General features: G+C 36.7%; 1 protein-coding gene across 1 annotated transcript in view; it reads right to left on the bottom strand.

The window, feature by feature from the left end:
• Positions 1-4602: 4602 nt before the first annotated feature.
• LOC132096944 (microtubule cross-linking factor 1-like) overlaps positions 4603-19048 on the bottom strand; it is a 53599-nt gene continuing 39153 nt past the window's right edge. Inside the window, exons 10-16 of the mRNA XM_059502629.1 lie at positions 17880-18041; positions 16207-16374; positions 14899-15156; positions 13858-14160; positions 13424-13500; positions 10600-12172; positions 4603-6221 (exon numbers count right to left, since the gene is read on the bottom strand). Of these exons, the coding sequence (XP_059358612.1) occupies positions 6003-6221; positions 10600-12172; positions 13424-13500; positions 13858-14160; positions 14899-15156; positions 16207-16374; positions 17880-18041 (2760 nt within the window). The 3' untranslated portion in view covers positions 4603-6002. The remainder of the gene's footprint in view (positions 6222-10599; positions 12173-13423; positions 13501-13857; positions 14161-14898; positions 15157-16206; positions 16375-17879; positions 18042-19048) is intronic.

Below are 19048 nucleotides of genomic sequence, written 5' to 3'. Positions count from 1 at the left end.
ATCTTCTCATTTTATGTGATATGTACAGAGCCCCGCATGAAAACCATGACATGCAAGAAAAAATAAATAATTTGTGCGCACAATTTACTAATTTGTTTCCTTGATGTACTAAAACATGCAGACAATTACTAATTCGTTCCCACAATTTTCTAAATCGTGTGCACAAATTATAAATCGAGGGAACTGAATAGTAAATCGTGTACACAAATAAGCCTACTATTTTTTTTTCTGCATGCCAGATATGAAACAATTGTTGGAGAATTATGCAATTTTTTTCATGCCGTCTAGTCCTGTTTAATGCTTCTTTGATGGAAATATTAGTTCATAGTGTTTTCTGTTTTTAGGAAATAAAACATATATCTTAGTTATTTGCACTCATTTAAATTTGTTGTTGTTGTTGTTGTTTTGTTTAAATATGTATATCAAGCTCATATTTTAACAACAACAAAATATTTATGACTATTAATATTTAGTTAATGTGAGATTCAGACTTTTTTCCTGAAGGTTTCATTAGAATTTTTTCATTTTTTTAAAGAAGGTACAATTTAATAATGAATAATTTTATTTATACTAAACCCCAACACTAAACCTTAACCTAAAACAAACCTGTCGATTTGAAAGTAGATTTAAAGTGAAATATTATTTGACTGATTTATGAGAAATTCAATGGTGAAAAGCATGTCAATATCATATACCATCATAGTTTTTTACATTTCACTTAATTTGATAGGTCATGTGTTAGGTTGAAACATATGGCCCTCACAAATAGCAAAACATATAGACACACACACACACACACACACACACACACTCCACCTTGTGGAAACACACCCTTGACCCCTCTCTATCTGTGCTTCGAGCACTTCTGTCCTGTTGTGTTCTGCTGACATCTTAATCTTTCTATGTTCACAAGCAATGGAAGATTATGTTCTCTATCAAAAGATCATTTTTTCAAGCTCTGATCGGATCATCTCCTTTTTCTTCCTGTTTAAGCTCCATCACAACAGATGCTTCCATGAAACAGTGTAATATTACAACAGCTTAAAAAAAGATTTAAATAAGATCTATAAATAAGAAGTCTTTTCTTAAGAGTTTTACCTCGTAATATAATGTTAGTGTTATATCATCAGTACACTGAACTGTTATGTAACGTGTTTACCAGGCTTTATCACAGACATTTTCTTGATGCTCTGGTGGATTTAAATTCATTTTGCATCTATTGCATGTAATATTTGTTTTTGTGGACGCACTTGAGGGCTGAATGAAGCAAACTGAGTTGACATAACTGTACAAACAGATGCAAGACGAGAAAAATATGCATCAGAATATCATGACATCACTTTGGGCTGCAGTGGTGCCGTTACCATGACAACAGTCATCTTGGCAAGACCCTTCATCTTAACAAGAGCGTGCAAAGGTTTAGCTGCTTGACAACGACTGTGCCATCTGCCGCTCACACACACACACACACACACACACACACTTGTAAGACTCAAGTCTTCTGGATCTGCTGTCACAGGCTCTTCACCTTCTGCTGGGAGAAGAACAAACACTGGCTTTCACTCTTTTACTGAGTTCAACTGAGTTACAGCTGTAAAATCATTCACAGTTCTGCCAATCTGTGTTGATAGAGAGACAGAAGATGAAAGAAATTAAAGACAGAAAGAACAACTGAAAGAAATGGATGGATGGATGAATCTATCCTAGATAGATTGATAGATGGATAGATGGATAGATAGATGGATAGATAGATGGATGGACGGACGGACGGACGGACGGACGGACGGACGGACAGACAGACAGACAGACAGACAGACAGACAGACAGACAGACAGACAGATAGATAGATAGATAGATAGATAGATAGATAGACAGACAGACAGACAGACAGATGAATGGGTGGTGATAGTAGTTTGTTTTGATTGACAGCTGCAGTCATCTGAATGTCACTGCTGAGGTTCAGAGCTCCACAGATCCAGTCACTTATTTGATTACAGATTGTCATCCACACAGATAGGATTAATGTTTAGGAGGACACCGAGAGGACGGAGATGTTCACGCTTGTGTAAGATCAAACATGGAAACCCATTACCATGATGAGGAAGATTAGCTGAATCTGTGAAAGTCCAAACACAAAGATACACAGCGGATCTGAAACACACGGACGGGACAATTGGATCAACAGACAGGTTTGTCTGAATGAAATCACAGTAATTATCTTATCAGGACCCAAGAGTCAAGCGCAGACTCAAACCAGATCTCAAATCCATTTCCAGTGACAATGCAACATTACAATAAATCTGCAGTCAGTTATTAGCACTGTTCCCCAAAGCAAGCATTACAGCTATAGTAGAAGACTGAGATATTTAAATGGTCACTTCTGGCCAAAATATGAGTCCATTATTCTTAACGCTTCACCCAGACAAAAACTTCATTATCTGTTGTCCTCTCTTATCAAAATCCACACACTCATATTTGTTTAGAGGTGTTTTGGACATTTTTTTGCTTGTAAACACAGTGTTCATATTTCTCTCCTGATTCAGACCAGACAAGAAGAAATATCATAATAGCTGGAAGTGACAGTTTGAAGATAAAACTGGTTTCTTTCAAACATGCAGCTTTTGGCTTCACAATATATTAATTGTTGGACTGGAGTGGTGTGGATTGCTTGTGGATTACTGTGATGTTTTAATCAGTTGTTTGGACTCTCATTCTGACGGCACTCATTCACTGCAAAGGATGGATTGCTGAGCAAGAGATGACATTTCTCCAAATCTGTTCTTATGAAGAAATAAACTGTGCATCTGGGATGGCCTGAGTGTGAAAAACATTTTCATTTTTTAGGTGAACTATTGCTTTAATAGGACTTAAAAGTCCCAATAAATGTCACCTTTGTGTTCCCTTGTATCAGCAGTTCCTGATGTCCAGATGCAGTGATTATGTAACAGTTGAAAGCCTCGTTTATCTCTCAGGTGCTGTTAGAGTAATATAATACAGTCTGTGACTCCAGCGCCTGATGTGATCCTCCTCTGAGTCCGTGAGTTTCTGATGACACACCACTCGCCACTTTAATCCCAACTGCACAAACTCACACTCAACACTGTGTTACACCGAAATGAAAGGATTTTTGGAAAGTTTTTCGGCTCGTTTTATGACCTGCAACTGTCAGCAGTTTCTCTAGTCATTCTCTCTGAAATAGGTTCATGAATACCTGAAATACCTGGCTTTCTATACCATATTAATTTAGACATACACAGTTAATGTTGCAATTAGTTCACCAAGGCTGCATTTATACGATCAAAAATAAAGTAAAACACTAAATTGGGAAATATTATTACAATTAAAAATAACTGTTTTCTATTTGAATATACTGTATAGTATAGATAAAAGCTGATTTTTCAGCATCATTCCTCCAGTCTTCATTGTCACATGATCTTCAGAAATAAGTCTAATATGCAAATTTTCTGCTCAAGAAACGTTTTTGGTTATAATCAGTGTTGAAAACTGTTTTGCTGCCCAGTATTTTTCTGACATATGTGATGCTTTCCCCCCCAAAATTCTTTTTATGAATGGAAAGTTCAAAAGAACAGCATTTTTTTAAATAGAATGTTACTGTTAAAAAAATACTGTCACTTTATAAACTATGTAATGATTGCTTGCTGTATACTTGAAAAACTACATATGAAATAAGTCAATAAACAGTATTTTTTGTAAATACACATTCAATTTATTATCAATTTAACACTCTATCATTAGACATCTGACAGTGACTTCATTTAAAACATTCATTTTTTTTTTTCCTCCAAAGAAAGATCTGAATTCATAATAACATCTATACAAAGACCAGTTAATAGCTACAATAATGGGCTTAAAAGTGTTCTTAATTGTTAAAATGCAAACTCAATGACAACTAAAATGACACGAGCCGCCACACACGGTGAACGGCAGTGTGTGTGTGTGTGTGTGTGTGTGTGTGTGGGCTTACATCATGAGCTTTATCACAAGGTACAACAGCATCTGAGTACATGCACTAAAGTGCTAGTGTTTAAAGGCATGCATATCAAATATGATATCTGCACAACTGCTGTCCAAACCCTAGTCTATAAATCCATAAGAAACGTACACTGGATCCCTATTGGAACAGGTGTCATAATTTGTAACCAATCCTTAACTATTGGATACTATCCTATCCATTTCAAAAGAAATAGTTCATCCAAAAATGCTAATTTGCTTAAAGTTTATTCGCCCTCAGGTCATCCAAGATATAGAGGAGTTTGTTTCTTCATCAGATTTGGAGAAATGTAGCACTGCATAACTTGCTCGCCAGTTGATCCTCTGCAGTGAATGGGTGCCGTCAGAATGAGAGTCCAAACAGCTGATAAAAACAATTGCAATAATGCACAAGTAATACACACCACTCCAGTCCATCCATTAATGTCTTGTAAAGAGAAAAGCTAAGTGTTTATAAAAAACGAAATATTTGTGCATAATATAGCCTATAACAATACGTCCTAAACTCCTGTTGTCCTCTCACATCAAAATCCACCTACATATTTGTTTTGGACTCTTTTTCTCTCCTGATTCAGACAAGAGGACTTTTTCACTTATTTTTTATCCAATGGTCTAAATTTAAAATGCCTTGATGGATGGATTTTTTCACACAATGTTAACTGATGGATTGGAGTGGTTTGGAATCTCATTCTGACGGCACCCATTCACTGCAGAGGATCCATTGGTGAGAAAGTGATGGCTCCAAATCTCATCGACACAAACAAACAAACTCATCTACATCTTGCATGGCCAGACAGTGAGTACATTCTCAGCAAATGTTCATTTTAGGGTCAACTATTACTTAAAGGTTCACTTACTTTAACTATTACTTTTAATTTTAGGTTTGTATCACTTTTAAACATTAATCCTGCAATTTGCTGCCTATAAAACAATGCAGTGCTAGAATGTTACGATGAGTTGCTAAGCAACAAACAACCAATCATAGACTGCCTCAATGGATGGCTTATTAAATATCCATACATTTAAATCTCAGATCTGAGGGAAACATGTTGAGTTTTATTTACATTTTTCATCTTGGTTTATGCATAAACTCCTTTACAATTGGCTTCAAATTACGACGTAACTTCCAACTGGAATCCTGCACATGTTCCTTCAGGATTTTGTGACTTGGGAAATGTGCATAAGGATAATCAGTGTCAATAAACTGTCCTTTCATTCAGTGAACATTCAGCTTTACATTGGGTTTTAAAATACATTATGATTGACATCATATATCATTTGTCTCTGTCAAACTAGTGTGTGTGTGTGTGTGTTTTCTCCTTTGATCTAATTCTCTTTACAAATACAACTGAGTCTTTTTTAATTCAAGCATCTAAGGTTTCCAATGAAACTGGATGAACGCGGAAATTAAGAAAATAGTTTTATAAACCATTGACGCGTAACATAATTTAACAAATGCTAAACTTTTAAATCAACACATGTAAACTTCTCTGCTGTTCCGACAAACGTTATTACTATCCAGTTCGATTTTTCAGAACATCTGAAAAGAAGTTTGTGGCTTCATGACCAACACATATCGAGTGGTATGTATTGCATACATGTACACGGACACACACGAGTACGGGACCGCCGCGAGGTCACGCGTGTGTAGGCACCTCTGATGGAACACTTTGCGGTGTTTTGCGTCAGTACATTCCAGGTCCTTGATAATTCCGAAACGGAATTTCTAGAACTGTTTCCGATTGGATCAGTTCAGCTGGTGCTCACAGAACTCTGCCCTCTAGTGGCAGGGCAGTTAAATGGTTTTTAGAAAGGTTCTCGATGGTTCCGTCGCTCCGGCGGTGTGCGTACATGTGGTCAGGAACAGGATGGTAAATGAAGAGTGAAAGCATAAAATACAATCCTGATTTATCACCATATTTGCGGAGTGAAATTCTAAACTACTGTTCTACATCTTGATTGAGGTGACAGAAGGATATAGTCTAGGCTGATTAAAGGAAAACCTCCTGACCGGGCTCCTCTGTCTCCGGGATGGTCTGAACCAGTCTGACAGGGGAGGGGAAGCAGAACTTCTTCCTTCGGTCTTTGCATTTGGGCGAGGATGAGGGCGAGTGGGTGGCCCAGCGGGACGGAGGACGGCGGTTGGGAGGACGAGCCGGACGCAGGAAGCAGGAGTCCAGAGGGGGAGCCACTGGCGAACGAGGCAAGTCCTGCGTCAAGAAACAAAAATAAACTTTCAAACTAAGTTTATTGCAACAGTGTTGTAATTGTCAGCTGAATTGTCAGTTGTTTTTGTTAATTGAAATAAAATATTGGATTAAAAAATTTGAATGAAAATAGAAATTTTGTCTTGGCAACTAACTGCAATAAGATTAGGCTGAAGTATAAAAATGACTAAGACTTAAAATGACTAAAGCTAAAATAAAAATAAATCAAAGCTAAATACTAATAAAAAAAAACTATTAAAAATGCTTTCATTATTTGAAGTGAAGCTGAAATAAAATACAATCAAATATAAATATTACAATAAAATGTGAATTTTTTATTAGAAATTTTGCCTTGGCAACTAATTAAAATAAATGTTGAAGAACTTAAATTAATAAAACTGAAATAAAGACTATATTAATGCTAAATACAAACTGGAAAAAAAAGAATGACTGCTTTTTTTGCACTAAAGTACTAAAATTACAAATAAAATTAAATAGATTAAAGCTAAACAGAAATAATAAAAACTAAAAATAATAAAAATAGCAAAAGAACACAATAAAATTACTAAAACAAATAAATTAAAATGAAAATATAAAAATAAAATTATGTATTAGTTTTTTTTATATATATTTTAACTTTTTAATTGACTTATTAAAAAGTTAATATATATATATATATAAACTATAATACATAATACTAAAATAACTAAACTAAATTAACTAAAATGGATAGACACATATTTCATACTGTCTGTAGCCAATAGTAAAGAATAACATTCAGTTTGTTTTTATTCAGCAGAACTTTTGCTTTCAAGGAAAAATGTGGTTTCAGCTTGATTTATTCTAAACAATTGTGCTGAGCGATAAAGCAAGATTAAAAATGTATGAGATTCCAGCTTGAGAGGTGGATATTTTGTGTGGCTTGAATAATTCAGAAACAGGGATTTACTACATCTTCTTGAATCTACGTTTGCTTTTTGAGCGAGACTTTGAAGCAAATACAAAGTGAATTTAAATGGAGTCCTGCCGTTCAACAGAGGCCCAAAAATAAAAACTGAATGTTTTTGATTTGTTCAAATCATATCGAAACATGAAACCAGTCTTGTTACTGTTAACTAAAACTAATGATTTAGAAAAAAAATGTTAACTGAAATAAAGCTTAAATAAAATAAATATCTCAATATCAAAAACTTAAATCTAAAAAAATGCATTCAACTGATTAAAATTAGAAAAGCAAAAGCAAAATTACTGAAATAAAAAAAAAATTGCTAATTCAAAATATTAATAAATACTATGATATTGCAGATAAATAATACTAAAATACCACTGCACGAAACTCATCACAAATCTATAACAATGAACCTGAAATACTATACGGTTATTACTGCAAGCTCTGAACAAGCGCAAATTTGTTGTTAGATGTTAAGAAATGAGACCCAGTATTAGCAGCAGATGTTAAACACTGTAGCAAAGGCACAGCCAACACCAACACCAGCCAATGAACCCCAAAAGACCCCAACACACCACTGTCACTGCTAGCATGCAGTAATACTGAGCGGCGCTCATGTCCTGTTAACACCAGACAGCAAACATTACAGTACAGTGATCTGAGAAAGCACAAGATGTTACGCTGTAGAGCTTCCACCAGTTGGACTGTGACGTTAAGATCCTTTGAAATGGACAAAATTACAAACACACAAACATGTGGCAGCCAAAGGACCTATGAAACATAAAAAGTGATTATATATTAATAGTTAAAATGGTTAAACCATCCAAAAAGCCACTTGTGAGTTTGATAAACAATGACTCCAAAGGTATTTGTACACTTAAAGGGACAGTTCACCTTAAAATTAAAATTAAGTCATTTACTCACACTCACATTGTTCCAAAACTCTATCAGTTTCTTTGGTCTGTTGAACACAAAAGAAGATCTTTTGAAGAATGCTGGTAACCAAAAATCTGACCATTGACTTCCATTGTATGGAAAACAATACTATGGATGTCAATGGCTACCGTCAACTATTTGGTTACCAACTTTCTTCAACATATCTTCTTTTTTGTTTAGCAGAAAAAAGAAATTGAAATTTATATTCATTTTAATTAAATTAAATAGCAGAAAAGAAAAAAATAAATAGAGTAAATGATGATAGAATTTCTAATTTTGGGTATCCTATCACTTTAAGTCATTAAAAAAATGTCCTAATAATTTTTGTTTTTATTTTAAACACTTTTTAAAAAATGTCTATTTGGGAGACGCTGCACTTGCAAAGTTTGCATGTATTATTTAAAACCAACAAACAAATACATTTGAGCCATTATATATCAGCCAAAGTTTGTTGTGTTTTTACATATGAAATGAAATGCTACCCCATGTGAATAATTTCAGTCCAATAAAAACTCTGATAGCTTTTTGGATGACTGGTTATTGATGACGTCATTAATATCAGACGATGGGCATGCTTACACCTACATGAGGACAAAAAAAGTGTGACCACAACAAAGCACATACAATATTTCCCATAATGCCTAGCAGTGATACAGTGTCTAGAAACTGTGTGGCATGCGGTGAGAGAAGTCCATTAAAATCAGTGAGACGGAAAACAAGTGAGGTCACTGTGAGGTCAAAAGTCAAGTAAGATCGGTGGAACTTACTGCACGGCGAGCGCAAGCTGCGTTACAGTCCCCAGGGTGCAGTTAGTAAGACAGTATGGTTCTGGAGACAACCCAGAAAAACAGGAGTAAACACACTGGTCAAAATAACAGCCACAGCAGACTCAGGTTAGAGCTACAGCGTGGATCTGGCAAGTCTGGCTGGGTCGCAGGGCATCTACGGTGAAACCTGTAAAAGCAGCTCACTGTCCATTAAATATAAATGTTACAGCACAATACAGAATTCTGGTGAATCTCAAAACTGGTCCAGGCCATATTTCACCCACCTCCAAAAAAAAAAAAGAAAAAAAAAAAGGGGAATTTGGGACACTAAATGTTGCCCAATTATCATTAAAATATTGCAATATAATATAATATAATATAATATAATATAATATAATATAATATAATATAATATAATATAATATAATATAATATAATATAATATAATATAATATAATATAATATAATTATTACTGCACAAATAAATAATTATTAATTCTACAGATTTCTTAATGTAAAGATATATTAGTTCTAAAAAGGTATGGAAAAATAGCTTTATTATTATTATTATGGGGTGAAATGTGACCACTACATTTTTTTGTGAGATTCGTTGACATTGATACATACAAAATTCCAAACAACAGAAATAATCAATTAAAAATGGACAAAAACATCTAATTTCCATTATAAAATGTATACTAACTTGAATCACTGTGCTAAACTGGCACAGCTGTTTAGTGAATTCATTCCTTTCTTCAGCTGTATTGTATGCATTCGTGCCTAATAATATCCACTACATTTAAAAGACTAATCCCAGATGCACACACTGCTCACAAAGAACTATCTGCCTGTAATGATGTTAAAATCTTTGTTAATATGTCTTTGACCATAAACATTGCATCATGGGATTGTGCAATGATGCTGCTACTACAGTAAATGCTGCTCTGTCTATTGACAAATGTCTCGTGCTTGCATGTGAGGGATTAATCTTCCAAATGGATCAAGGTTGGAACGATAATAAATTTATTATGGTGAATAAGAACATCCTGCATCCAAATTAGCTATGTAAGCTAGTTCCACTGCAAAATAAAAAAGAACAAGCAGCAAGTGATACTACTATACTACTGTTAGCATTGCAACAAAGTAGCGCGCTAAAGCATGCAGCTCAGATGTTTAAGACTTGCACGCAGGTAGCATTTGGCAGCTGGGAATGAGACTTTTTGATACTTTAATATAACATAATCTTGTACCTTGAAACTGCATCGTTCAAGTACCAAAACATTTAACAAGCAACCAAATTTATTCTTTAATATACACTAAAAATTAGACAAACTAAGTGTGCATGTACCTGAAGGAAATAACAAAATCACAAATGAGATCTCAATATTTCATTTGTGTCTACTAGACAGCAATGAGATTCGACCGAATGGATTTGCTTAGGTCTCCTGTGAGAAAAAGACCCTAGAAATCTTTTGTTTCTCCTACAGAGTTTCAGAAGATCTCTTAACAATATCTCAGACTGTGCTCAGATTTGCCAAGATAATAAAGTCTTAAACCAAAAGTTAGAATTTGTAACAAAATAATTTTGATAGCAAATTACAAAGACAAACATGTGCACATGCACAATAAGACCAGGAACAACTATTAAGGTAATTTTTCTCGTGAGCTATAAAAGAACATATATATAGTGTTCTTCCTTTAGGTAGAATGAAATAAACCTCTCAGTTACCTCAAGACATTCTGGTTTCTCTGTGTCTCCGGTTTTGTTCGGAGCAGCTGCAGGTGAAGTGGAAAGCTTCCTTTCCTCTCTGAAGCTCTGCTCCAGAAGTTTCTTATTCAAGATTCTTGCTGCGTTCTCAGCTAGCGTGTAGCCCGGAGGAGCTGACAGGTCCTGTCTGATGCTAATCACCTCTGGAGTTTTTTCACCTTGCGTCTCTACAATCAGCTGCACAGGGCTTGGGGACCGGCCCCGAGAGTTCCTCAAAGGCCCCTGTGCACCACAAGCACTGGGAGATTTGGGTTCTGCTGGCCCTTGAGGCCCTGCTTCAGTGGGACGAGAGCGGCTTGGGGACTTGTTGAATTTCTGCATGGGGTCGTAAGCAATGGGCGTGTGGTCGATGATGTTGAAGAGGCTGGAGAGGCCATCACTGATGGTGGTGTGAACGGGACTGTCTCTAGTCGTAGTGGAACGGGCCCAAGCGGATTCGTTGTTCCCTTTTTGCTGCTGGGCAGTGGTTGTTGGGGTGGGAGCACGTATTTGACTTGCAGGTTGTTCTGATTTGCCAGAATTAGAGGGTTTCCTTTGGAGCTTGGGTGAACCGTATTTCGGCGAACAGCATGGGCGTTCAAACTTGGCTTGTACTACTGGAGAGTACTGCATCTTTCTCATGCTACGAGATGGAGATGAGATGGGCGTGGAACCTCCTTTGGGTGTCAGACAGCGGTGAGGACTGCTTGTGAGGGTGCGAAGAGCCTCTGTTTGCAATCCCACACTGATGGTCTGGGTTGTCTGTGTTCCCTGTGTGGTTAAACCATTCGTCTGACATGCCATGTCCTGTAGCTGCCTTTCTGGAGGACTGGATCCGGATGCAGAAGTTGATCGGATGGCATGCCGGGCAGAAAACGCCTTTTCCTTCATGTCGTCGCTCAGATTCCGTGACAGCTCCAGCTCTAATGATGAGGTATACCCGACTGCAGCGCAAATCGATGGATGTTCTCCAGGCCTAAGTCCTGCCTCCAAACGACTCCTAAGCTCACAAGGCCACCTTCCTCCAAACTCCTCGGCACCTCCTACTACCTCCCCTCCCTTTACTTTGGTCACTTTGGAGAACATGTATTCCTGCTCAGGGGGGCCTGGAGCAGACCGCTCCCCTCGAATGGGACTGTGGAGAACATGCACCCCAAACTGTTCACCCTCCTGGGCCGCCCTGAGTGGGAGCATTTGGCAGTACTCAGGGCTACTCATGGTGTTGGTGGTCAAGGTAGCGCTGGTGGTGAGGTACCAAGAGGCTGGCTGGAATGCTTCTGAAGTAGACTCTGCCCTTCGGTATTCTGCCCTTTCTGCCCATGCCTCCATCACTGGAGAGGGGATTACTGGGCCAGGAATGGGGCAAGCAGCCAGGGAGCTGGTGGGCAGATCCCAACCCTTACTATTGAACTCCTCAATGTATTTGAGGTCATCTGGTGAAAGTGGAGGAGTCACATCATCCCGTCCGGGCTCGCCAGGCTGGCTCTTATCAGGTAGGAAGGGGGAGCTGTCCATCAAACGCTGGAAGTCGCTCATGGAGCAAACCGACTTCGCCCTGCAGGGGCAAAAATGAATGAAAAGTTACATTGGTGTTAAAAAACATTGTAACCAACACTGCTCTGGACTTGTAAAAGTAAATAAAGGATCCTGGGAACAGGGGAAAATAGAACTCTAGGAACATGGGAGCCTGGGAATAGGGAACCTTGGGAACTGAGGACATAGGACCCTAGGAAAACAGGGAGCTAGCAAATGGGAAACATAGATCCATTAAAACATGGAAGCCTGGAAATGGGCAAAAGTAGAACTATAGGAACAAGGAAGCCTAAAACTGTGGAACATAGAAAACTAAGAAACAGGGGATTTTGGGAATTGGGGACAAATAACCCTATGATCATTGGACCCTAAGACGTGGGGAACATAGAACCTTGGGGAACAAGGTGTCCTGGAAACTGGGAGATAAGAATCCTAGGAATATGGTAGCCTGGGAACAGGGGATCTTGGGAACTGTTGCTTAGGACCCTAGGAACATGGGACACTAGGAACTGGAGAACATAGATTCCTAAGAACACGGAAATTGGAAAACATAGAACCCAATGAACATGGAAGCCTGGGAATAGAAACTTTGGAACATAGTACCATAGGAACATAGGAATGGCTCCATCAGAAGCATGCCAATGATACTTTAAAGCATTCTATAGGTAGGCATTTAATGTGTCAGCCCCAAAGGATAAGTATCTTTATTAGACCAATAGACGTGTACTGATGAAGTTATCTATCCTTTGTTGCTGGCACATTTAATCTCTGGCCTACCGAGATTAAACTATTCCTTTCCATTCACATTTCTCCAGAGTTGCTGCTGAAATGGCAACCACAGGAAAAGACACTGAAGCTTATTAGTAACTGAACAATAACTAAAACAATGTTGAGACCTTTGAAAAGGACAATGATAAATGGACATGCGGTCAATAACCTGGGCTCACAGGAGTTCACCGTCAGATACCAAAACCAGCAACTAAAGGCCTCAGGTTTCATATTCACGCAATGTTTAAAATAAGCAAATTAGCCATTTTTTTCTGAGGCCAGGATCGCTATACACTGACAAATCTTACCCCTAACCCCTTTTTAAGTAAACTGTGGTCTCTCATTGTAAAAAGTTCATTAGTTCATTCATGTAGCTGTTTTTGTTTTGTCAAGCTTTGCTATTCTAAAGAGCACTTTTAGGTTCCTGAGAGAGGAGCAAAACTTGCATTGACTAGAACACACATACTCATAAACACACACATACTGTACTTGTAAACAAAAATACCTGAGTAGACTGCCACTGCTCTTCTCTTCCTCAGGATACATGGCAGGATCCATACTCTCAGAAATCTCATTCAGTGCCTGAAACAATCACACAGTTAAAACATAAAAGCCACAAAATATTAACTTGCTTTGAGCATTTATGTGGTACATTGAGTGCAGATCGTTTTGAAATTGGTACATAATAATTCTTTCTCATTTCATATCCGAAGATGTTAGACAATCGTAATAGAGGTCATATACATACAGAACTCATTTACAGCAGTAAAAACAGCATATTTAATATTACGGGTCAGAGAGAGGATAATAACCTTGAAAAAAACAAAAAAATAAAAATTTACTGATATTATGAGTGGACCTCAAGAAAAAAACAAAAACCTGATAAAAACATTGTGCCCTATCGCGTAGTGTGTACTGATGTCTTACTCGGTCTCTTACTTCCTTCAGGTGAGGGAACCTCTTTTCGCTCTCCAGACGTGATGGAGGAGGCACCTCGGCTTCGCTTAGAGGATCCAGAGAAAGGGCATCCAGGAACAGGCTCTCTGGGGGCCGGTGTCCCTCAAAGGGTCTGGGTCTGCCCATCGCCCCCTTCTCCTCCAGCGTGGCCTCCGAGTCAGAGTGGGAGCGTGTGTGTGTGACTGTGCAGGGGGGGCGTGGAGATCTCGGTGCCTTACAGGGGCTCTCCTGAGAGGAGAAGACATGTGTTGCACCTCCTTCTGACTGAACAACATCTTTCTGCATCTGGGGTGGAGAAGAGGAGATGATGGCTTTGTTTCAAGACCTAGTAAGCTGTTGCTTCCAACTGTCTTAGGACATTTTTTTGGCAGGCTGAACCCCTTTAGATGTGAAACATTTACATTTACATTTTAGTCTCTATATATATAATAAAAATTTTATGGATATAAATATATAAATGTAAATATTTTCTAAATATATGATGTATGTGTGTGCTTTTATATATACATAATAAATATACAAATTACACACATATATTATGTAAGCAAAAACTTTTTTGGGATCCGATTAATCGTGATTAATTATTTGGCAGCACTATTAGAAATTATTACAGAAATATATTACTATTGTAAATTACAAAAATATTTATTTAGCAAATATACTTTTTTTAAACTGCAAGTTACAATACTAATACTTTAATATAATTTATTATTTTTATTAATATTGTCGAATGTTGTAAATGTGTAAATAAAGTGCATATTAAACTCGCAGCACAAGCAGTGTTTTATGCATGTAATGTGAACTAAGCTGCTTTGAGAAGCTGAATACAGTGGATTATATAATAAAATATTGAAATAATGAGTTTACATGATTGATTCCGGTTTATCTCTGTGAAGCTGTTTGACACGTTCTGTATTGTATTAAGTGCTACAGAACTTTTGAATGCAGTTACAGTACAGTACATGTCTTGTCTACCATGTATTGCTGTGTATGAGTGAAATAAGCAGGATTTACGTCCCCAACCTTTTCCATCTTGCGGTACATTTCCCGTAAGCTGCGATCCCACTCATGTCTCTCTTTCTCAAACCGCTCCAGTAGTTCATTCCTCTCACGGGTCCAGCAGTTTTCTCCATGCTGCAGTTTCCAGCACAGCTCCAGTGCTGTGCTGTGACTGTCGGCCAGCAGACGGCGCTGTTCCTCTCGCTCCTGCTGTAACACGTCTGCAGAGTCTGCACCTTCATCTGCGACTGCCCCTGCAGACTCACCTCTCATATCCTGCAGCTGCAGACAAGGAAAATAACAAATGTCTATACAAATAAATGTTTGAAATGGCAAACTACAGTCTTGCAGAGCATGCACAATATGCACATCAAACTTGCTAAATTAGATGCACCTTCCTCACATGTCTAGCCAGATGTTACTAAATCTTCTCGCTGTCTGAATGAGCAGGGCTACTCTGAAATCTGCTTTCTTTTAATAGATCATGACTGTATTTGACGGCCGAACTGCACCACTGCATAAATATAGCTGGCTATTTAAAGACGCTCCCTAACTTACTGACACAAAAACAGCACACAAGTCACTGTGAGCCGAAAGCAACGCATGACACTGCAGATGTTTAATGTCATTTTCATTGTTAATTTCATGACAAGAACGAATTTTACTAATTTTACCTTTTAGAAAATCACATTGAACATTGATAAAATTGATTAATTGGTTTAAAATGCTATTTATTTGTATTTATTTTAATTAAAGATTTCTCTTCTGCTTACCAAGACTGCATTTATTTGATACAGTAAAAACAGAAATCATTCTAATATGTCGATTTGATGCTCAAGAAACATTTATGATTATTACCAGTGTTGAAACATAACATGCTACTTCATATTTTTATGGAAACTGTAAAAAATTTTTTTCGGGATTCTTTGATGAAAATAAATTTCTAAAGGACATAATTAATTTGTCACTTTTGATCAATTGAATGTATCTTTGCTTTTTTTCTCATTTGTGTAAATCATTTAGTAAAAAATATTTTTAAGTTAAAATTTTTTTTTTTTTTACCACAGAATTAAACAGCTGATCTAAACATTTTTTAGTGCGGCATTTTTCAAAAATCCTATTTGATTAAAAAGTAACTGTTTTTACATATATAAAAGTTTATGCTCAACACCAGACTCACGAATGAGTGAATGACCATTAATAAAGTTGATGTGATGTAGAGCGTTTGAGTTCCGTCTTAAACTCTTAGGATGCTCCCTATGTAGACAGGTTTCAGGTGCTGACCTGCCGTTCACAGGTGATTCTGCTGTGATTTAAGGTTTGTTTCTGTACCTTGGTGACGTGACTCCTCATTTCAGTGCGCTGTATCTCGCACGCCGCTCTCTCATTGGCTAACGTCTGCTGCAGCTGCCAGCGCCGCTGGGCCTCCTCGCGGAGCTCCACCCTGAGCTCCTCCATCAGAGAGCGCAGCGCATGCAGCACACGCCGACTGTCACCCGCCTGCACACACAGACCACAGAGTTACTGTAGCTTGATTGAGCTCTCAGTTTAAGTATCAACTTTGTCTCAGATGCTTAAAGAAAATGACAAAAATGAATCACTAGTTGTCATCCAGTAAGAGAGCAGAGCTATAAAATGAATGCTAACAGCAGTTCAGATCAGTAATACTTACCAATCACCAAATGTGAGTAAAACACAGCTTTGGCAAGTATTTGTCAACTTGTAGCCTATATTAATCCCAACAATGCCCGAGATATGTCTACAATATGAACCAAAGAGAATCAAGCACTGCAATCTTTTCATGGTTATCAGTAAATGGGGCAAAGCTCCTAAGCAGCTTTAATTAAAGAAACAGGTCTGTCATTATTGATTCACGATCATGTCACGTCAAAGGCATCCTGTTTAAACGAGAAGTGAGTGTTAATGAAATTTATGCGCACTTATCAATTCTGAGACACATTAATATCAAATCTCTCTCAAGTTTAAAGACAAAGTGTGCAATTTCTGTGCACATAAACAGAATTGCAAACAAAATTCAAATTTCTAATTCACCGTTTATTGAAACCATGTTATATTCAGCTTCGACAAACACTGCATTTTAATTGAGTGCAGCCAGTGCGGAAATAACACTTTAACTGTAACGTCCATTGACTGATGGTTCAATAAACCAATATCTTCCTAAGGAACATATCTTCCCTCAGTAGTATGTAAGCTTCGTCAGCACAGCAGAAAACCACAGCATCAATGAAGCCAACTGCATTTTTGTTAAAAGTGTGTGTTCAGCACACATGACTTCTACTGAAATTCATTCAAAACCCTATGCATGCAGAGAAAACAAGAGATTGTGGCAGCTTTTTTGGTGATTAGATAAACTAAAGAGTTTACAAACTGCTGCTCTTAGAGCTGTTAACTAATAGACTAGAGCTGAGACAAGATTTAAACAGGCACCACTGCTGAAACATTTACACTGATTTAATATTTGCTACAGAACGCAGAGAAGAGAGATTTTAAGGTGAACGATCATGAGCGCAAATTTATTTTTTCCTATGGTTTGTTTAATATACAAAAGCACAAAAATGATTAACAACAACACCTCATCCCATATAATTTTTAAAACTTGTGGATTATCACATCACTTGGTTTTTTGTCTGCTTAAAATGAATTGCCTTTCATTGTATTTGGATAAAATCATCTGCTAAATGAATAAATGCAAATATATAAAAAATGTATTGTAATAAAATGTAAACTAAACTTTACATGTAATTTGATTTGCCATAAAATAGAAATTTGCTTGGATTTGGCACAACTGACAAGAAATACAATCCTGCTACAGACCATACTTTCACTTTTGATGGATATGTTGCTGTGAAAATGCAATGCAATGCAATGCAATGAAATGAAATGAAATGAAATAAAATAAAATGAAATAAAATAAAAAGTGTGTGAACATTATTATCCCTGTGACATTACTTTCATTACAAAATATGTATCTGTGGTATTTTTACCTGTTTCTGGTACTGGAATCTCTCTGGTGACGGCAGGAGGGGGCTGGGCTCTGTGAGGTCACTTCCTGTGATTTGGGTGCACACTTTGTCTTCCCGCTCCGTCTCTCCATCGCGCCGGTCGACCATAATGCCCAGTTCTGGAATTTTCTCCAATCGTTCATACTGAAGAAACAAATAGGAGTGAAAGCAGAGAAAATGTTTAGAGTAAAAAAATAAAATAAAATAAAATAAAACACTTAATAAAATTAAATACAAATTAAACTAAACTAAATATTTTTATATAAAACTAAAAAAAAATTTTAAAAACAAAAATAAAGATTAAAATAAAATAAAATTACTTTTATGTCTTTAACTACAGAATCTTTATGGTCTTAAATATTATTTATTTCTACAGTCTATACTTTTTTATTTCGGGTTGACCAGGACTTTTATAATGAGATTTACCTATTCTATAAAATTAACTATAAAAAAATCAATGTGATATTAAATTTATAAAGGTCTTTTTTTTGTATGTTTTTACTTCTCTTACTACTCTACTCTTTCTTTTTTTAAGCCTGTGATACCTGTATTACTGGATTATGCGTTAATTATGCTGAAGTATTGACTTACTAATGTTCTTTAATGTGTGTATTTATATTCACTGGTAGATGCTTCTATCTAAAGCATTCAAAGTATAGATTTCAAATATTCCCTGGGAATCAAACCCATGATCTTGTTGTTGCTAGCGCCACTTTTTTACTGTTTGAGTAATAATGATGTATTAATATATGCTGTAAAATCATTTCAGTCTAACTAATATTCCTGAACTGAGAATGTTCTTGAGCTTCACTGTTTAATTTCGTTCAACAACTGTAGATATAGATATGACAGATGGACTGTGAAATGAAAAATCATCAATATGTGCTAACACTAATTCACACTATGGTTCATCAGACGCCCGACTGCCATGAAAGAGACAAACATATCTAAAAAAAAAAAAAAAAAGAGAAAAAAAGACGTCTACAAGAACTCATCAGAAATGCAAACTTCACATTATTCTTCTTTTTTTTTGCATCTCACAAAGTTCATTATTTCTGTCATTCATAATTAAATCAAAACTTAATAAAAACGAATACAAATAAAACAAAACTATGATATATATAAAACTAAACCTGAAACAAAAAACGTAG

Source organism: Carassius carassius, chromosome 20 (assembly GCF_963082965.1).
Source record: "Carassius carassius chromosome 20, fCarCar2.1, whole genome shotgun sequence".
Lineage (NCBI taxonomy): Eukaryota > Metazoa > Chordata > Actinopteri > Cypriniformes > Cyprinidae > Carassius > Carassius carassius.
Note: the sequence above shows the minus strand (reverse complement) of the source record. Positions and strands in the feature narration are given on the sequence as shown.